Source organism: Hermetia illucens, chromosome 5, assembly GCF_905115235.1.
Source record: "Hermetia illucens chromosome 5, iHerIll2.2.curated.20191125, whole genome shotgun sequence".
Taxonomy (NCBI): domain Eukaryota; kingdom Metazoa; phylum Arthropoda; class Insecta; order Diptera; family Stratiomyidae; genus Hermetia; species Hermetia illucens.
In genome coordinates, this window is record NC_051853.1 from 99,709,835 (window position 1) to 99,730,718 (window position 20,884).

A 20,884-nucleotide genomic window follows, 5' to 3' on the forward strand; every position below is an offset into this window, starting at 1 on the left:
TAACACTTAATTGCGATAAGTAGTTCGGAAGTAAAATTAAACTAGAGCCGATGGGGAAGACAAAGATTTTTTATGTGTTACGAACCTGAACTTATGCCTTAGTATTCATATTTCTAGAGTTTGTTGGAACACTATTCCGCAGCTGTTTTCTGCATCGACGCAACTTGGATAAAGTGGCGTTCAACAGCCGACGTCCTTTGTAATCAACGCATCAACGTCTCGAACCCGAAATTCGACGGTAATCTCGGTAATGAACACCGTCTCCTGGTAATGGAGACGAAGAAACTGTGCAGGATCAGTGGCGTTGCACCTTATAATCAAGCTCGAAAGGATGATATCCATGACTAATATGAGGTTGCTTTTATTACAACAAAAGTGCAAGAGAGGCGTCTTCGATGGTATGGACATGAAGGTTCTGAGGGTTTAACGCAAGTACCTGCTATGTAGACATAATCCCATGATCCTCTTCGGACGTGGATTAATTTGGCGGTCGCTATCAGAGCACTACCACGACTGGCACGGCAGTTCTATATTGGTATGGATCAGCAAGGGGACCAGGATCTTCTGTGATGAAGAGTCCATAAGACCGAGAAGTTGTGCCCTGATATCAAATTCCTTAGAAACAACCAGACAACCATTTTACAATACCATGGTCAATGGTAAGAGGAGAAGCGTCATAGTTGATATGATTCTCTGTGAACTAAGAGATTTATTATTTATTTGGCAACTATAATTTTATGGGAGAACAGCTATTATATTTGGTTTCATCGCTTCCGTTAGTGACCACTACTATGCTGGTGAGGATATTCTAATGGTGGCAGTCGTAGGTAGACACTGTGTTGAGTATATGAACTACGTAGTTGCGCAATCGAATCTTCACATCAAGAATTCCTTACAATTCGCAGAAAAAATAAAGAAACTTGGGGGTGAGAAGATAATGGTGTGAAAAGTCCTTTTACCGAAAAGTGGTCGCTCATTATTAATCACACTAATTCGAAGAATCTATTGCAAAGTTTTCCAAGTCGGCAATATGTTCAGCTTCAAGAAAAAAATGAAACATTCTTTAAAATGGTACTCGATTCTTGTCGCACGGTCAAAGGGTAGTATATGTCCCAGGACGAAATGTGGATTGGTACCTACGATGGAGCATGAAACCTGGGAAACGCCTACTATCAAATCTTATCTCCGCCTCCACGTGGTCATCGCCGGGAGTTCTTTCTTAATGAAAAACTGCGGATTAAGAAGAATGAAAGTGAGTCTCCCACTTCTAAAAACGGGACAAATTGTACCAACTGGTCCTCCAGGTGCGGGGTTGAGTAGGGCTGACAACCATACACGAAACCTGACGTCACTAAGCCAAGAAAGGAGACTCCGACTCGGATTGAAAACACGATGACAAACTCGGTAACGAAAGCGGAATAACGATTTGCGCATTTTCTCATGGACCGTACGCTCCCTCTTCAAACCGAACGCTACTCAACAGCTAGCCGATACCTTACATAAGGATACCAAAGATGACGGACTGCGAATATTCAGTTAGCAGTTTCACACGAAATGTTTGTTGGAAGTACCTGGTTTGCGCGAAAAGCAGTTCACAAATATACGTGGGCCTCTCCAGATGGGACCACTTTCAACTAAATTGACTACGCGCTGACGGGAAGCCGTGACCTTTCAGCCTTGATGAATGTCAGAACATATAGGGGGGCTAATATAGAATCGGATGGTTGTCTCGATGACATAGTGTTCCGGGCTCGAATAACAACACCGCCTACGATCCCTTTTGACAACCAGGTGAGAGTTGACACTGAAGCCATCCACAGTCCACCCTTCCATAACACCTATAAGGGGAAAGTGGATGCCGCAATAACCGCAACTAACAGATATCCTGGAGATGAAGCATCAACAAATGATCACCACAACCACCTGAAGAGCATTATCATTAACACGGCCACAAACATATTTCACCCCAGTCGTAAAAAAGACGGAACAGATGGTTCGACGATGAATGTTAGCTAGCAATGGAACGGAAAATGCTGCATACCGGGTAATGTTGTACTCTCAAAGGATGCGGGCACGCGCAAAGGCCTATCACGAACTCCGTCGAGAGGAGAAGCGACACAGATCGAAGCCTAACAGAACAAACAGGTCTGTGAAGTGCAGGGAGCAACCGCATTAGGTGCAGAAGTTTTACCAACAAGTTAGCAGGATGAAGCCTTATACACCACGATGCTCATCCTGCCGAGACAAAGAGGGAAATCTGATTTCCAACAGAGTGGGCACATTGCAGTGATGGGTTAAGTGTTTTGATGAACTGTTCAACGATCAGAATCGGCGAGTTGTAGGCCGCACCAACTAAAGACGACGGCCAAATATTGCCACCACCAAGAATAGAAGAAACATTTTGTGAAATCCATCTGTTTAAAAATCATAAGTCACCAGGAGCCGATGGAATTACAGCCGAATGGGTTAAATATGGAGGCGACCGGCTACACCAAGCGATTCGTCAACTGATGCTCAAAGTCTGGGATAGCGAATCAATGCCAGATGACTGGCTCCGAGGCATTATCAGTCTCATATATAAAAAAGGAGATATCATGCAGTGCAGCAATTATAGAGGTATCACGTTGCTGAGTACCATCTATAAAATATCCTCCGCTCGGTCGGACATCCCCATAAGCCCAGAACATCATCGGCTCTTCATTCCAAGCAAATCAGCAACAGATCAGATTTTTTCTCTGTCATTAGTTGCACAATTTTTCATCGACTTTAAGGCGACCTATGATAGCATAGGCAGGGTAAAAGTGTACACGACCATGAAAGAATTCGGTATCCCGATGAAATTGCTAAGACTGATTAGGCTGACCCTGACCAATGTGCGAGGCCAGACAAAAGCAGTATTAACACTCTCGAAACCATTCAACATCAACAACGGTTTAAGACGTCGTTCATGCGTACTTTTTAACCTGGCCAGGAAAAAGTGATCCGCAATACAGATGTTAATACAAGAGGCACCATCCTTTTCAAGTTCAGCCAACTACTGGCCTATGCTGACGATATTGAAATTATGGGAAGTCTACCTTCATCCACATCGAGCAGACGGGGTGAGATCTTGGGCTGAACATTAATGAAGGCATAACAAGGTACATGGTCGTAACGTCAGCGCCAAAAACCAAAGATCAAACAACATAGAATCGCACGGGTCAATCGAGGACAATAAAGATTGGAGACTACAACTTTGAACCCGTTAAAAATTTCTCCTAGTTAAGGTCGAAAATCACAACCGATAACAACTTTGACGATAAAATCCGCGCAAGGTTGTTCCCTGCCAACAGAGCCTATTTCAGTTTATGAAAATTGTTCCACTGTTCCGCTCGAAATGTCTCACCATAGAGTCAAAGCTCTTACTGTACAAGAACCAGTCCTTATGTATTTCACGGAGCCCTGGGTTCTTAGCAAGAAAAATTACGAACTCTTGGCCCCCTACATGAGAACGATTCCGCAGCCTCTATGAACAATACTGCTACCGTCTGGTTGTGGATAAAATCCGGCTCAACAGGTTGCGGTGGGTGGGTCACCTATCCGTATGGATGAGGATGATCCAGCCGGGAAAGTCTATAAGGGCAATGTCTATGGAAAAAGAAGACGTGGTAGCCTGCTCGAGATGGAGCTTTGGCGTAGGTCGGGACATTAGAAAACTTTTAGGGATATTGAATTTGTGGACCTTGGCGCAAAACCAGGATGACTAGAATTCCTTAATAAGCCAAGTCTAGATCCGACACCGGTTGTTGCGCCGTTAATGGTGATGATAATGGAGAAGTTAATGGGTGCTAAAACGTAGAAAGGAAAACTGATGCGTTTAGCAAATGAATTTTCTGGTCAGCTTGTTACCGGACAAAGCAGACGAAATGTTGCACAAGCCATGGAGTCCCGGGTACTACACTACTATTTCTGGACTGGGGAGCAGATAATCCCATTGACTTATTCGGCATAAGCGAATCCAATTTTTGACTCTTTTTGAACTTAATCGTCAGCTTGACTCAAGGCGTCAGGGACTATTTTACAACAATGTCCGTTCCAGTCCTTCCGTTATTCAGATTTATCCAGATGATCAAAATTTAAATTCATCTCAATTGAAAATAAAAAGGCTTCGGCTTTCACACGTTTATTATCAATTTAATAGAATCTCAAGTACGTTAATAAAAATACTGAATCAAATTGGTCGTTATGAAGTAGCTAGTGACGCAATTCGCGGGTCAAACAATGTCATCAATTTAATAGCCCATAACTATCGCACTCCTCCAGGAAAATTTTTAGAGTTTCTTGGGCACGTTTTGATGAGCAAGCGATTTCGGCGATCCTTTCTGCTTTATTTTTATCCTTCATTGCTTCAACAGTATTTTCAACTTTGTCTTTCTTATTCAATGAGATTAGAGGCAAAACCAGGACAGCACCAAATAGTCCAAACATAACTTTCTTTTTGACTTCATTTTTGACATCCTCAAGTGTCGGAATGTTCTTATAAGAGCCTTGTTCGAGTGAAGCTCGGAGGGCAGGGTAGTAATAGTCTTCAATCAGTTGATCTCTATCTTTACGTAAGACATTTAGTTCTACGTCGGCAGCAAAAAAATAGATAATGTCAAGTCCGATACTCCCTCGAGTGCATCCTTGAAAATCAATCTAAAAGTGAATCAATGGAAATTTATTTGCTATTTAGAATATTTCTATCAACATAAATAAGATATTACTGGAATTGAATGCCACTTGGAAACAATTCGAGAATTATCGTTGTCCTCTACTTACGAGAAGTGCATCAGTTACCGAGTTGCCTTTGTATTGGAAAAGGATGTTGTTTACCCAGCAATCTTCATGGACAATTGCTACTATATCACCTGGTGAAATTCGAATTCCCTCTAAAACTTTGTCGAGGAAAGTTTTATTTGTAAGATAGTCTTGCAGTTTGTTGACTATTTTTTCATAGCCACTCCACTTTGATGCATGCTCGATAAATTTTGAAAGATTCCTATATGTTGGAACTGCCAGACTTGATTTGCTGAAGCTCAGCGACGAAAATATACCATTCTTTAAATTATCTGTTTCTTTTAACGAAGGTTCCTAAAAAAAGATTTATTGTGAATTCTAATTTTCTAGAAGAATTGGTCTATACTTTTTCCAGAAGTATCATGGAACCAGCGTGATACTGGCCTAGTTTCGTCAAAAAAACTTTACAATGGTTTATGTCCACTCCGTTCACACGGTCTGCGATATCGTATCCCGTTGCTTTCATGTCTTCAAAGACCATGGTCGCCATGGGCTCGCTGGTGACGTAGTAGCACCTAGCAATCAAGAAGATTTAATGTTAAATTTGTTTGTATATGGGTTAATGAGGGGTTGGAACTTACTTAGGTGCAGTTTGTATATTAACTAGGCAACTTTCAATCTGCGGTATGATGTCGCAATACATAAGCTTCTCCTTTTCGAAAATGTCCATCTCGGCAAATTCCTTCCTGTCACCTTCCAAGGGAACACATTTGACAAAGAAATTTCCTACTTTGCTTCCCGATCCCTTTTCATTATAAGTAGCTTGTACACGGTACACATTGCTGAGATGATTTTCTCCGGGGTCACATCCCATTGAGAAATTCAGGCCGGTTAGTTCGAAGTCCTTAGATCCCACTTTATTCTCTACAACCTTCTTGAAGAACTGTTCGTTGAGGAAGTCGGGAACGTCGTAGTTGTTCTTTTGGATAATCATTGTGGAGATTGGGATGTGGACCTGCAAAAGAATTTATTTATCATTTAAGCTTTACTTTAACATCTTTTTCTTGAATGTTTGTCTGACACACTCATTTTGCTCGCAAGTGGTTGTACTAATTGGTGTGGAATTCAGTGTCTTAAAACTCCCACGCATTTATCATATATTAAGTTTAAGGACGGCTTCCTCATACATGCCAAATATGCATACTTTTTTCCGTGGCTTCCAGGGTGTCGAATGAATACATCTGGTTAGTACTCCCTGAATGCTTTTAAGGTTGTTTGCAAAAGGGTAGGTTTGAAAAAGTGCAGACTCAAAGCGAGACACAACACATTTTTTAAAACCTTATTACCGAAAATCTCTGCGTTACCAAGTCGGAAACTGGAAGCTCGACGATTCAGATAGAAACGGTTTTGTTATTTCTTATTTAAGAATATTGTCCACCACTGTTCCACTTGTAAGTAGCTCGTTATATATACATACATATGAATTTAGTACGTTAGGCTTTGTAAATTTTTGTGATATGGGTTGCAGTAAATTTACACAAAAGAGAGACATTAAACGTTCACTCATCCAATCTTTACCTCAAATTGCATGCCAGTAGGTATAACCGTTTTTAAGAAAAGTGCGTGTGGTCAGACGTACAGATAGACAGACAGAGTAGATATCCTGCGAGGGTTTGGCAGATCTCCCATTAGGCGTGTCGCTTCGTGCGGAAAACGAAATATTCGACAGATGTAAATGAAAATACACATGTACGCACTTGGAGGTGTAGGCATAGAGGTGTTTATGCAGAGGTTGGGTTGGCGCGGCAAAACTCTGGGTGTAAAGCAAAAATGATTATAGCCAGGTTACCCAAAACAATAAACCGATACGGACGAAGAGATAAGGTGAAAACTTACGGTGCAGAAGCTCGGAAACCCAATACTGGCGGATTTTGGAAGTAGGTGAGTTGGCTCCCAAGCAGGCGCCCAATTAAAGCGCAGGAAGATGCGCGAAAAATACGACAATTGATTTCATTAGGGTGGAGCCAAGAAGGACAAAAAAAGAAAAGGGATTTGAAAGATTCGTCTCGAGGTTATCATAATTTCACGCAGGCATACTAAGCGACGCTGGCTCCAATCTTAAATACTTGGGGGGAAGTGTCAGCCGGACCCGGGGAAATGTGATGCTCGAGCTGAAAAGTCTGAATGAGAAAAAAGCCAAACGCTTCTGCAGCTAATTAAAAATTTACTGGGTGAGAGTGTGGGGGTGCTTACTTAAAAGCGTGAAACCTAGTGGAAATATCACGTCTGAGGCAGAAATCTGCACTGCCATAGGAGAGCAATTTAAGCTTGAAGACTTACAGGAAGTATCTATTGCAAGCCTAAACAAGTCGGGAAACCGGAAGCTTGACGCTTCAGGTATAAAAGGTTTTGTGTTTCCCTATGTGAGGAGCATAACGTAATTCTCCATTGGCTTATAGCATTGACCCGCGATATTGAAATCGCTCAGTTCTGGGCAGGTTACTGCCATTGCCAGAACTGAGCGATTTAAATATCTCGAAGGGCAGGTTACTGCCATTGCCAGAACTCAGCGATTTAAATATCTCGAGTCAATGCTATCAGCCAATGGAGAACTGCGTAATGAAATTGTCTCACGCATTAATGCAACCTGGATGAAGTGGCATTCCCCAACTGGTGTTCTTTGTGATCGACGTATCAGCGCACATCCCAAATCTAAAATTTACTGCAATGTCGTCCGTCTGCCGCTCTCTATAGTTCTGAGTGTCGGCCGACTATAAAGGAAAATGAACGGCGTCTTGCGGTTATGGGGACGAAGATGTTGCATTGCACTGGTGGTGTGACACAGTTTGATTACGTCTGAAATGAGAATATCCGCGATCGATATGAGTTTGCATCGATCGTGGAAAAACTGCAAGAGAGACGTTTTCGATGGTATGGTCACGTAATCCACGCTAACGAGAATTCAACAACCAGTATTGGTCGGAACATCGAAAGCAACGGTAAGCAACCAAAAAGCCGGCCAAAACAATAGTGGCTTGATACGCTGGATGGGGATTTAAAGGTCTCGCGATTACATCCTGATCAGGCATTTGATAAAATAAAATGACGAAACCGATCACGACGAGCCGACCCCGCTTGTGAACTGAAGGCTGAAGAAAAAGAAGAAGATGTTAGGAGCGATGAGCCTGATAGTTAAGTGTCACATAGTTAAAAATTAATTCCATTGCCCTCTATTTTCTAGAACGCGATTTAAATAAATCTTTTGATGGAAAGCCCTGTGTTGATAATGGTCAACCTCATACGCTTCACGCTCTCAGTTTAATATTATTAGCAAATGCCAAGAATTTAACCAACACCAAATATAAACAAGTCGGGAACCCGGAAGCTTGACGCTTCAGGTATAAAAGGTTTTGTGTTTCCCTATGTGAGGAGCATAACGTAATTCTCCATTGGCTTATAGCATTGACCCGCGATATTGAAATCGCTCAGTTCTGGGCAGGTTACTGCCATTGCCAGAACTGAGCGATTTAAATATCTTGAAGGGCAGGTTACTGCCATTGCCAGAACTCAGCGATTTAAATATCTCGAGTCAATGCTATCAGCCAATGGAGAACTGCGTAATGAAATTGTCTCACGCATTAATGCAACCTGGATGAAGTGGCATTCCCCAACTGGTGTTCTTTGTGATCGACGTATCAGCGCACATCCCAAATCTAAAATTTACTGCAATGTCGTCCGTCTGCCGCTCTCTATAGTTCTGAGTGTCGGCCGACTATAAAGGAAAATGAACGGCGTCTTGCGGTTATGGGGACGAAGATGTTGCATTGCACTGGTGGTGTGACACAGTTTGATTACGTCTGAAATGAGAATATCCGCGATCGATATGAGTTTGCATCGATCGTGGAAAAACTGCAAGAGAGACGTTTTCGATGGTGTGGTCACGTAATCCACGCTATCGAGAATTCAACAACCAGTATTGGTCGGAACATCGAAAGCAATGGTAAGCAACCAAAAAGCCGGCCAAAACAATAGTGGCTTGATACGCTGGATGGGGATTTAAAGGTCTCGCGATTACATCCTGATCAGGCATTTGATAAAATAAAATGACGAAACCGATCACGACGAGCCGACCCCGCTTGTGAACTGAAGGCTGAAGAAAAAGAAGAAGATGTTAGGAGCGATGAGCCTGATAGTTCCGTGTCACATAGTTAAAAATTAATTCCATTGCCCTCTATTTTCTAGAACGCGATTTAAATAAATCTTTTGATGGAAAGCCCTGTGTTGATAATGGTCAACCTCATACGCTTCACGCTCTCAGTTTAATATTATTAGCAAATGCCAAGAATTTAACCAACACCAAATATAAACAAGTCGGGAACCCGGGAGCTTGACACTTTAGGTATAAAAGGTTTTGTGTTTCCCTATGTGAGGAGCATAACGTAATTCTCCATTGGCTTATAGCATTGACCCGCGATATTGAAATCGCTCAGTTCTGGGCAGGTTACTGCCATTGCCAGAACTGAGCGATTTAAATATCTCGAAGGGCAGGTTACTGCCATTGCCAGAACTCAGCGATTTAAATATCTCGAGTCAATGCTATCAGCCAATGGAGAACTGCGTAATGAAATTGTCTCACGCATTAATGCAACCTGGATGAAGTGGCATTCCCCAACTGGTGTTCTTTGTGATCGACGTATCAGCGCACATCCCAAATCTAAAATTTACTGCAATGTCGTCCGTCTGCCGCTCCCTATAGTTCTGAGTGTCGGCCGACTATAAAGGAAAATGAACGGCGTCTTGCGGTTATGGGGACGAAGATGTTGCATTGCACTGGTGGTGTGACACAGTTTGATTACGTCTGAAATGAGAATATCCGCGATCGATATGAGTTTGCATCGATCGTGGAAAAACTGCAAGAGAGACGTTTTCGATGGTGTGGTCACGTAATCCACGCTATCGAGAATTCAACAACCAGTATTGGTCGGAACATCGAAAGCAATGGTAAGCAACCAAAAAGCCGGCCAAAGCAATAGTGGCTTGATACGCTGGATGGGGATTTAAAGGTCTCGCGATTACATCCTGCTCAGGCATTTGATAAAATAAAATGACGAAACCGATCACGACGAGCCGACCCCGCTTGTGAACTGAAGGCTGAAGAAAAAGAAGAAGATGTTAGGAGCGATGAGCCTGATAGTTCCGTGTCACATAGTTAAAAATTAATTCCATTGCCCTCTATTTTCTAGACGCGATTTAAATAAATCTATTGATGGAAAGCCCTGTGTTGATAATGGTCAACCTCATACGCTTCACGCTCTCAGTTTAATATTATTAGCAAATGCCAAGAATTTAACCAACACCAAATATAAACAAGTCGGGAACCCGGAAGCTTGACGCTTCAGGTATAAAAGGTTTTGTGTTTCCCTATGTGAGGAGCATAACGTAATTCTCCATTGGCTTATAGCATTGACCCGCGATATTGAAATCGCTCAGTTCTGGGCAGGTTACTGCCATTGCCAGAACTGAGCGATTTAAATATCTCGAAGGGCAGGTTACTGCCATTGCCAGAACTCAGCGATTTAAATATCTCGAGTCAATGCTATCAGCCAATGGAGAACTGCGTAATGAAATTGTCTCACGCATTAATGCAACCTGGATGAAGTGGCATTCCCCAACTGGTGTTCTTTGTGATCGACGTATCAGCGCACATCCCAAATCTAAAATTTACTGCAATGTCGTCCGTCTGCCGCTCTCTATAGTTCTGAGTGTCGGCCGACTATAAAGGAAAATGAACGGCGTCTTGCGGTTATGGGGACGAAGATGTTGCATTGCACTGGTGGTGTGACACAGTTTGATTACGTCTGAAATGAGAATATCCGCGATCGATATGAGTTTGCATCGATCGCGGAAAAACTGCAAGAGAGACGTTTTCGATGGTGTGGTCACGTAATCCACGCTAACGAGAATTCAACAACCAGTATTGGTCGGAACATCGAAAGCAACGGTAAGCAACCAAAAAGCCGGCCAAAACAATAGTGGCTTGATACGCTGGATGGGGATTTAAAGGTCTCGCGATTACATCCTGATCAGGCATTTGATAAAATAAAATGACGAAACCGATCACGACGAGCCGACCCCGCTTGTGAACTGAAGGCTGAAGAAAAAGAAGAAGATGTTAGGAGCGATGAGCCTGATAGTTAAGTGTCACATAGTTAAAAATTAATTCCATTGCCCTCTATTTTCTAGAACGCGATTTAAATAAATCTTTTGATGGAAAGCCCTGTGTTGATAATGGTCAACCTCATACGCTTCACGCTCTCAGTTTAATATTATTAGCAAATGCCAAGAATTTAACCAACACCAAATATAAACAAGTCGGGAACCCGGAAGCTTGACGCTTCAGGTATAAAAGGTTTTGTGTTTCCCTATGTGAGGAGCATAACGTAATTCTCCATTGGCTTATAGCATTGACCCGCGATATTGAAATCGCTCAGTTCTGGGCAGGTTACTGCCATTGCCAGAACTGAGCGATTTAAATATCTTGAAGGGCAGGTTACTGCCATTGCCAGAACTCAGCGATTTAAATATCTCGAGTCAATGCTATCAGCCAATGGAGAACTGCGTAATGAAATTGTCTCACGCATTAATGCAACCTGGATGAAGTGGCATTCCCCAACTGGTGTTCTTTGTGATCGACGTATCAGCGCACATCCCAAATCTAAAATTTACTGCAATGTCGTCCGTCTGCCGCTCTCTATAGTTCTGAGTGTCGGCCGACTATAAAGGAAAATGAACGGCGTCTTGCGGTTATGGGGACGAAGATGTTGCATTGCACTGGTGGTGTGACACAGTTTGATTACGTCTGAAATGAGAATATCCGCGATCGATATGAGTTTGCATCGATCGTGGAAAAACTGCAAGAGAGACGTTTTCGATGGTGTGGTCACGTAATCCACGCTAACGAGAATTCAACAACCAGTATTGGTCGGAACATCGAAAGCAATGGTAAGCAACCAAAAAGCCGGCCAAAACAATAGTGGCTTGATACGCTGGATGGGGATTTAAAGGTCTCGCGATTACATCCTGATCAGGCATTTGATAAAATAAAATGACGAAACCGATCACGACGAGCCGACCCCGCTTGTGAACTGAAGGCTGAAGAAAAAGAAGAAGATGTTAGGAGCGATGAGCCTGATAGTTCCGTGTCACATAGTTAAAAATTAATTCCATTGCCCTCTATTTTCTAGAACGCGATTTAAATAAATCTTTTGATGGAAAGCCCTGTGTTGATAATGGTCAACCTCATACGCTTCACGCTCTCAGTTTAATATTATTAGCAAATGCCAACAATTTAACCAACATCAAATATAGAAAAGGGCTAGGGAGAATTAGATTCTTCTTGAATGGAATTTTAATATTTTGCTCGAATTTCAATTATTCTCGTTAATTATGACGTCGGGATCTTATTTGTATGGCTTAGGATGCTGTTAATTAGCACGAAATTGATAAGTTTGAACTGTGATAACTTTCTCAATAATAGTTGGATTTTCATGAAGCTTGGCATGTATATGCACGAGGCTGTCCTCTATGTCGGTGCAAAATTTAGTACACTTAGGAGTAACCTAAGGGGAGTTTTTTAGTCAATTTCTAAAAGTTGATAATATACTATTAGTAAATTTTTTGGGCAGATACCGGAATAGGACATCTCTCGAGGATTAGATTTCACATAAGTGTTTTACACAAAATCTTAAAAAGTGCTGCAGATAAGTAGATTCTTCATAAATGCGACTTTAATATTTCACGGGAATGTCAATTATTCCGGGTAATTATGACGTCAGCATCTGATTTGGATGGCTTTGGAAGCGGTTAATTCGCGCGAAATTTTGGACTGCTATAACTTTGGCGTTAATTGCCAGATTTCCACGAAATTTAGCAAGCATATACGAAATATTGTCCTCTATGCTGGTACAAAATTCGGAAGTCCTAGGATGAATTCAAGGGGGGTTTTTCAGTAAATTTCTAAAAAGTAGAAATATACTATTAGTAAGTTTATTTGAGTAGATATCGAAATGGGACATATTTTGAGGCCTAGATTTCATCCAGGCGCACCACCCTGATTTTTTTCGGATTTTTAGGTTGGGTAGTTTCCGAAAATGAGTCCTGTCTCACTTCAAGTGCGTACATTTTGACCCCTTACTCACGCACTTTGCAATTTATGCCAAAATTAATGTCATTTTCGGAAAGTACAAATCGATACTTTTCATTTGGTACCCTACACAACTATATCCGGTGAAAAACATTTTTGAATCTCCCCTTTGCATGTATGGGGAGCCCCCCTTTAAACTCCACCTAAATTTATGCCACTCGCTGTATGCGTGGAATTTCATAGCTCCCATCTGTCCACCAAATTTCGTTCGGATCGGTCTAGCCGTTTTAGACAAAAATGCGTGTGATAGACAAACCGACAGACAGACAGACATTGAATCGATTTTGATAAGGTTTTGTTTTACACAAAACCTTAAAAAGGCGCTTACAGAAACACAGACGGCTGTCAGAAGCAGATACTTATTACCGGTCACATTAATGAACCACTGACCACTGATTTGGGAAGTTCACTGATGAAGACAAGAGGGCGTGGTCTCTTGAATGCCTTCGCGTTATAAGTCATCATATTGACTAACGATAATCGGGTTAACACATACTGAATTGAAAAGTCCGATTAGGATGTTGAGCTGACTTTTGTTAGTCCTGCACTAACTTGCACTAGTCTGCAACGTCAGTGAATACTACACCTATAGTGATCACCACGTTAAACCAAATAATTGAGAACCTGCACGTCCAAGAATGAGAAGAACGTCAGATTGGTCTGCAAAAACAATATACGAGCAAATTTTAAATGTGTGGTTGGCCCCGAACTCTATAACCGGGACATAATTATACTTTCCCCAGTGAAAGGTCTAATTTCTGCTGGAAGAGTGGACTGTCTGATCTTCGGTCGGCGTGTCGTCGGGCTAGACGAGCAATATCTTGACAAAGAAGTTGGGAAAAGAGGTAGATATGAACCAATGGGTTTCATGGTTTGTTTTTTAGAAGCGTACGTGTAATAATAATCTCCACAGATCTTCAGATGCGGCTGTAATACCCTCGTAGCAAAGAAAAGATCGGTGCTCTTACTTACTTAATAATAATAATAATCGTTGGCGCAACAATCCATTTTGGATTAGGGCCTTGAAGTGTGTTAGAGCACTTCATTCAAGACCATAACGGTACACTACAGTACACTGTAGGAGGCAATGTGGTCAGCATTACGCTCGCCTGAGATTATTACCCTGATTTGACTCAGGTACTCATTCACAGCTGAGTCGACTGGTATCCGACGTCAAATCATGACACAAATTTCACTGCCACCAGCGAGATTTGAACCGCGACCTTCCGTACGACAGCCTTGTGCTCTAACCACTCAGCTATCCGGATCACTACTTACTTACAGAAAATAATTTTTTACTAACTAGTTTTTAGTTGTAAATTATTGACGATGTAATCTAGGGAATTTCCTCTGTCAAATATGATGGTTTCCTCGGCTTCCTGGGGCAACTTTTGGGTTATAATTTAATTAATGATCTTTCATACATTTAGACAGTGCCTTATGCTGCCGGATTTATTAAATAATAGCGAAACTTTATAAAAATGGAAAAGCTTCAATTGAATAGTTTTACTTAATTTTATTTTGTTGCTATAAGGGCGAGGTAATAGTCCTTAAACTTATACATAACTGGCCTTTTTAAGGGGAGATAGAAAATTAGAACAAGCTTCGTAAAATTTTGCAGTAATATAGATTTTAATATAAAGAAGCATATTGGAAAGTTTGGTAGAAATTCTACTATCTATTCTACTACTAATATAATAAAGTTATAGTCGATAAAAATTTCCCGTTTCGTGTCAAATTTCTATTTCCTAAGCAATAAAATGTCAGTACCACATCGAATTGATCAAGTTTATTCAAAGAATATACACTACGAAATGGAAAAGTCGTTATACTCAACTATTTTTTCATAAAAAATGAAAAATAAAAAAAAATTATATCTGACGCACCGAGCTTCCGGTTTCCGGGTTGATTTATTTTTTTAGTCGATAGTATTATTGTTGAAGAACATTTTCCGATTTCGATTCGACTTCGTGAAATTCGAAAAATTTTAAAAGTTATAGGATTGAGCGAGGGACCCTTTTGACCGTTAAGCCCCAAAAAAATCCAGTATTCAAAAGTGTTTTTCGAATGAAATGCAGCTCTGCTCTGAAAGAATTAAAGTTAGGTATGGATGTTTCTTCCGTTTATAAATCCAATGTGGCCCCAATACAAGGAGACCTTTCTGTCTACGATACCCAACCAAAACTTTGTATGTATAAGTTTTCAAAATCGGTGTACACGATCGACTTGAAACTTTGTATATATCTAAATAATGTGATTGCTTATATGAGATTAATGTTTTTGAATAAGTAATATAGTTGCGACTTTTTTGGTAAATTGCCCGGAATTTTTTACTTTATTTGAGTAGATATCGGAACAAAGAGTATTTTGAGGCCTAGGTACCATATGTGCGGACCACCATGACTTTTTCAGGTTTTAGGTGGGGCAATTACTGAGAACGGGTTCTTGAAATAATTGACCCGTTTCCGACTTCCGCACCCCTCCTTTTTGTAACCAACATCAAAACTAATATTTGCTTCAAAAAGTACTAATCGAAACCTTTCATTCGATACATATTAGGTGAAAAAAAATTTACACCCCCCTTTTGCATTTACGTTGACGCCTTCTTCCACTCAGCGTAGAACAATGTTTCTCACTGGGCGAAAGGCGACTCGTGATTCCCTCTTCCCGCCGAATTTCGTATCAATAGGTTAAACTATTTCTGTGGAAATGAGTGGAGCAGGTAGACAAACGGACAGACTGGCATGCAGACAATAAACCGATTTTAATAGAGTTTTGTTTTCAACGAAACCTTGAAAAAAAAGGAGAGAGAGTGATTTCTATTTCCGTCTATTCTACAAGTGGAGACTAATGACTAATGATTTTGGCACCATCGATTTTTTGTGTCGACGATCTTTACTTCCCTTTTTTTTTGTAATTTATTACCCTCCACCACATTGCTACACATCCTCCCACCCGTCTTCTTCTTTTTTTTCAGCCTTTGTTCCATTCACGAGCAGGGTCGGCTCGTCGTGATCAGTTTCACCATTTGGTTCAATAAAATGCTTGATCTGGATGTAGTCGCGAGGCTTTCAAATCCCCATTCAGCGTATCAAGCCACCGTTGTTTTGGCCAGCCTTCCGGTCGCTTACCATCGACAACGAGGTTCAGACCAATCTTGGCGAGTGAATTCCCTTTAGCGCGAATTACGTGACCATACCATCGAAGACGCCTTTCTCGCAGTTTTTTTTCACGATCGCCGCAATCTATATCGGTCGCGGATATCTCCATTTCGGATGTCACACCACTAGTCCAACGCAACATCTTCGTCTCCATTACTGGAAGACGCCGTTCATTGTCGGTTATAGTCGCCCAACATTAAGAACCATCGAGAGCGGCAGGATGGACGACATTGCGATAAATGATAGATTCGAGACCTTCGTTGATGCATCGATCACAAAAAACACCAGTTGTCGCACGCCACTTTATCCGGGTTGCGTTAATATATATGTTTATGCATGAATATTTACATTACGCAACATATTCCTTGATCCCTTATCAGGAGGTTTTACGACTATTGGTGCAATCAGTTATTTAACTAGCTTTCCCGGCTTTAGCGTGATGCATTCAATGTATTCAGGGAATACGTCGTCTCCGTCGGTGTTCCACACTACTCTGTGCTGAGATCCCTATAGTGGAACGTCCTGTTGACGGGATGATGGTAGAGGCGGTAGAGTGTCAGTCTCTCAACCTGGTTGTTCTGTCTTAGAATTCTAACCGTCATGGATGTCTGTCTAGTTATTGTGTTTGTCTCATTGTATAATGATAATGAACCTCAAGCAAAATCTCCTCTGATATTGCTTGGATGTCCTATACTGCACTAAGAAATGAGCAGGAAACACTGTATGTAGCGATGCCCTCGACATTACAGTTGCTATCGAGACCACGATAGTGGGTTACACCGATGATAAAACGGTGATGGTTGTTAGGAAACATCTAGCGGATGCGAAGTTGTATTCATCCAAAGTAATTACCATTAAAATGCAGTGGCTGAAAGATACAGATTTTGTACTTGCAGTGACCAAAACAGAGGCGGTGTTTATCAGGAAGCACCGTAAGGAAACCACTGTTCGTATCAGAATGGAGAACCACTTCATCACTTCAAAACCAAATACTTTGAGGGCTCGCGATGCACTGGCAGCATGTGTGTTCTTCCATTGTCCTATATTCACAGAGAAAATAGACAGTCTCGAGGAGACATTGCGGAGAACAGTAGTACCGGAAAGTCTAGCCAAGGAAATGCTTGCGCGACTGGAGAACTAGAATGCAGTCAACTGCATCCATCAATGGATGGAGACTGATTTGAGCTTAGTTGCTAGAGCTTGAAGTAGGTGAAGATGAAGATGAAGATCTAGGGAAGAGAATCTCTTTCTGTTGTCGATATGTCACTCCTCAGGACCCAAGCCTTTCTTCCGGTAGTGGGTGGTGCTAGTCACACCCCGCACGAGGTGACCCTCTTATTAACAAAATGCTACGGATCTAGATCGAGTAGTCGAAAGATACCTACCTCCCTCAATCCAGGGTGTTGTGCGTACAGTACCAATTGCATAGTTTGCAGTCAGGGCTAACTGATGGTCAAGCAGTGGAGCCAAGATCAACATTGGCCTACTGCGAAGACCGCAACCAACAAGAGTCCCCGCTCATAAAGCAGGCACGAGCATGGTTATGTTTGAATTCTGGATATCAGAGGGCAGTAAGGAGGTAGACCTCAGTCGCACAAATGCCAAATGGTATCTGCGCTACCCAAAAGAAGGCCTAAAACCAAAGGAGATCTTTGAGAAGACTAAGGGCAGACCTAAGCCTTCAGCATACGAGCCAGGAAAGCGGGGAGCAGGGGGAAATCAGTTTGCCCCCAAGAAAACCCAAACCTGAACCCAAGAAAGGAAAACCTCGAGGCGATCAGGGATGAAAGCAGGAGCCGGAAGGCCCTCCGTTAGCTATGATAATGCGGTAAAGAGCATTCGACTGGCCATATGGCCAAACGTATTTCCGGAGCAAATACTCACTCATAAGGAAGAGGAAACAATTGGGGACTTTCTTTTCATGGAAATTTGTGAAGGATAGAATAAGGAGTTCATGTTTGCTAGCATACGCTTTCGACCAGGTTTTATAATGGTAGACTACGCGACGGAAGACACGGGGGACTGGCTTAGGACTATAGTCCCTAAACTGCCAAGATGGAAGGGAATGAAACAGTTGACATTTGCAGATGATGAAGCTTCTACGCCTCTTTATCAACCAAAACATGGATCTTCACAAATTGTTATGGAGAGTTTTTAGAAGCAAGCAGGAGAGCAAAAGCTAACTCCAAACGATCGACGTAGACGACCGCGATCCATACAGATGTCTTCGAAGGAATCGCGGAGGCCATAGAGGCACAAAGGGCAGGATCGAGCTGCCACAGAAGAGGAGAGGCCGAATGACCTTGACCTGGACCTTCTAGTTCTCAAGTCCGACGGCGAAACACAAGCAAGTGCCATGTCGGAGGAGGAGGACAATACTCTGGCATTGAAGAAGAACTCCAAGCATTAAAGGACCCCCATGGCCAGCACTAAACTAGAACAGGTAAATCGCTAACGAGCCAAAGCTGCATCTCCAGTACTTGCAAGGGCTAGTTCCAAGGATAACCTTGGAATAGTGCTGTCTTAAGAACCCTGGTTGCACCCTGGTCGCGGTCTACAAGGAGAAAGTATGCGGTAATTTCGGATTCCCGTTCTGAAAAACCAAGGGCTTGCATCATTCCCAACAGAAACCTAAGATACATATGTCTTTCAGAGTTTTTAACTGCGGGCCTCGTCACTATCCAAGCCTTATTGGAAACCGGAGAAAAAATTCAAGAGGCAGTCGTAACATCAAGATACTTTCAAAGAGACAACACCCAGATTCCACCCCAAATTAGTCGTTAGGGTGGTGAAGTTCTGCGAGAGGAAAGCACCACTGCTTCTTCTCGGCTGTGATGCTCATCATGAGATCCGGAAAAGCAGAGACATTAATAGAGTAAGTACCTTCTGGAATTTATTCTCAGTACTAAGTTAGAAATACATAATGTAGGGAACACTTCAATATTGATGACCAACACCAGGCTAGATAAAACTCTAGGGAACACTTTGTGGGGCGGTTAGGTCAAGAAATTGTGGGCGTCGGATGACCCTTCTATGTTGGATCACAGAATAATCAGATTCGACATAGAGGACAACTTTGAAGTAAATACAATAATAAAGAATTTTAAGAGAACAGACTGGGATTCCTATACAAGCCACCTGAGTGACAATAGGGCTCTACATTAATAGGTGAGTAGTGATCTGAGGAACGGAATAGAGCTAGAAACATTGGTGTAAGACCGTAATAGATTTGTCGTTAACGTATATAGGGTTAATTGTCTGCCTTAGACAGTCATATTAACAACTCTTGTGGAACAGAAACCTGGCCAGAATACGAAAGGGGACTGGCAGAGATATAAAAGGGTAATGACGACGCATAAGAACGCGAAGCAAATTGAATCAGCTACAGGTTATTCTGTGAAGGGATATAACAAACCACAGAAGCATTCAGGCTATACAAAGCTGTACCCAAAAACGGGGCAATATTTTCTGTCTATCTGAAGAATGAACATGAAACATTGACTAAGAATGAGGAGGGCGGGATACATCTGCTTTCCAGAACTCAATTCCTGGGGTCCCAACCCACACCGGAACATTCTTTGCCATTGCTTCAAAGGAAACGCACTGGGGACCAATGGGTAAGCACACCAGCATATTTCAGGCGAAAATACACGCCATAGACAGATGTGCCTCCTTCAACCTCGAAAGGAACTATTGGTATTTTAAAAGACACCCAAGCGGCTAACATGGCATTTAAGTCTTGCCAGGTAAATTCCAAACTCATATGGGAACGCCTTAGCAAACTGAACTCGCTCGGCTCGTTCAATAAAGTCTGATATTTTGGGTTCTAGGCCACATTGGGTTAGATGGCAGTAGGGCAGCAGAAGAGCTGGCCAGGAGAGAAGCAGCAACGAAATTATACGGGCCAGAAGCATTTTGTGGAGCGGAAAATCCAAAAATGCATATTCGGAGACGGTATCCGGCACTTGTGCAAAGTGGGTTCACTGGGCGAATATTTTCTACGAGGTTAAAAAAATTGGGAATAGGGGACATATTAAAGTTTCTGTCAGTTATGAATTCAAATGGCATACTATAGTCTATAGGTATACTATAACCAGTAAACGGGCATGATAGTTCTTTTAGGATGCAGTGTGACTTCCTCTGACAATACTATATGACAAATAATTTAATTACGCCGAGAATATTTCCTACAAGAAATATCATTTGAAGATTGATGCAATTCCTTTCGGCATTAGGAAAAAATAAGTCGGAATACCGGAAGCTCACACTTCAAGTATAAAGGTTTTGTGTTTATCTTATCTAAGAATTTTCAACGCACATTTTTCTATCCGTATATAGCTACAAATCAAACATAACCCTTCATATTTTTCCAAACTACGAGGCATACGTACATATTACAGCCATAGATATTACGCTCACCCTAAACAAACAAACTGCCTATTTCCGAATACTGTACACATATATGCACGTATATAAATTGATCGTACCCATATTTCCGATTTACTTCTTATATCTATTTGAATTAGGCATTATCCGCAATGTTCATTAGCACGCATATATTATATACCTATACAAACAAATATACTATTATTAACTTTATTTATGCAGATATCGGAACCGGATATATTTTGAGGCCTAGATTTCGTAGAGATGCACCACTGTGATTTTTTTTCAGATTTTTCGGTTGGATAAGTTCTGAGAACGAGACCTGTTACACTTTTTGGGGGTCGTATTTGGAGCCCTCACTCCCCTATGTTTTACC

The 20,884-nt window shown here is 41.8% G+C and overlaps 1 protein-coding gene across 6 annotated transcripts in view; it reads right to left on the reverse strand.

Moving 5' to 3' along the window:
- Positions 1-4,145: 4,145 nt before the first annotated feature.
- Positions 4,146-20,884, reverse strand: part of LOC119658376 — a 38,193-nt gene continuing 21,454 nt past the window's right edge. For all 6 annotated transcript variants that reach the window (XM_038065740.1, XM_038065738.1, XM_038065743.1 and 3 more), the window contains 4 exons: positions 5,400-5,773; positions 5,165-5,333; positions 4,801-5,112; positions 4,146-4,677 (listed from right to left, as the gene is read on the reverse strand). In XM_038065740.1, the coding sequence (XP_037921668.1) occupies positions 4,267-4,677; positions 4,801-5,112; positions 5,165-5,333; positions 5,400-5,752 (1,245 nt within the window). In that variant the 5' untranslated portion in view covers positions 5,753-5,773 and the 3' untranslated portion in view covers positions 4,146-4,266. The remainder of the gene's footprint in view (positions 4,678-4,800; positions 5,113-5,164; positions 5,334-5,399; positions 5,774-20,884) is intronic.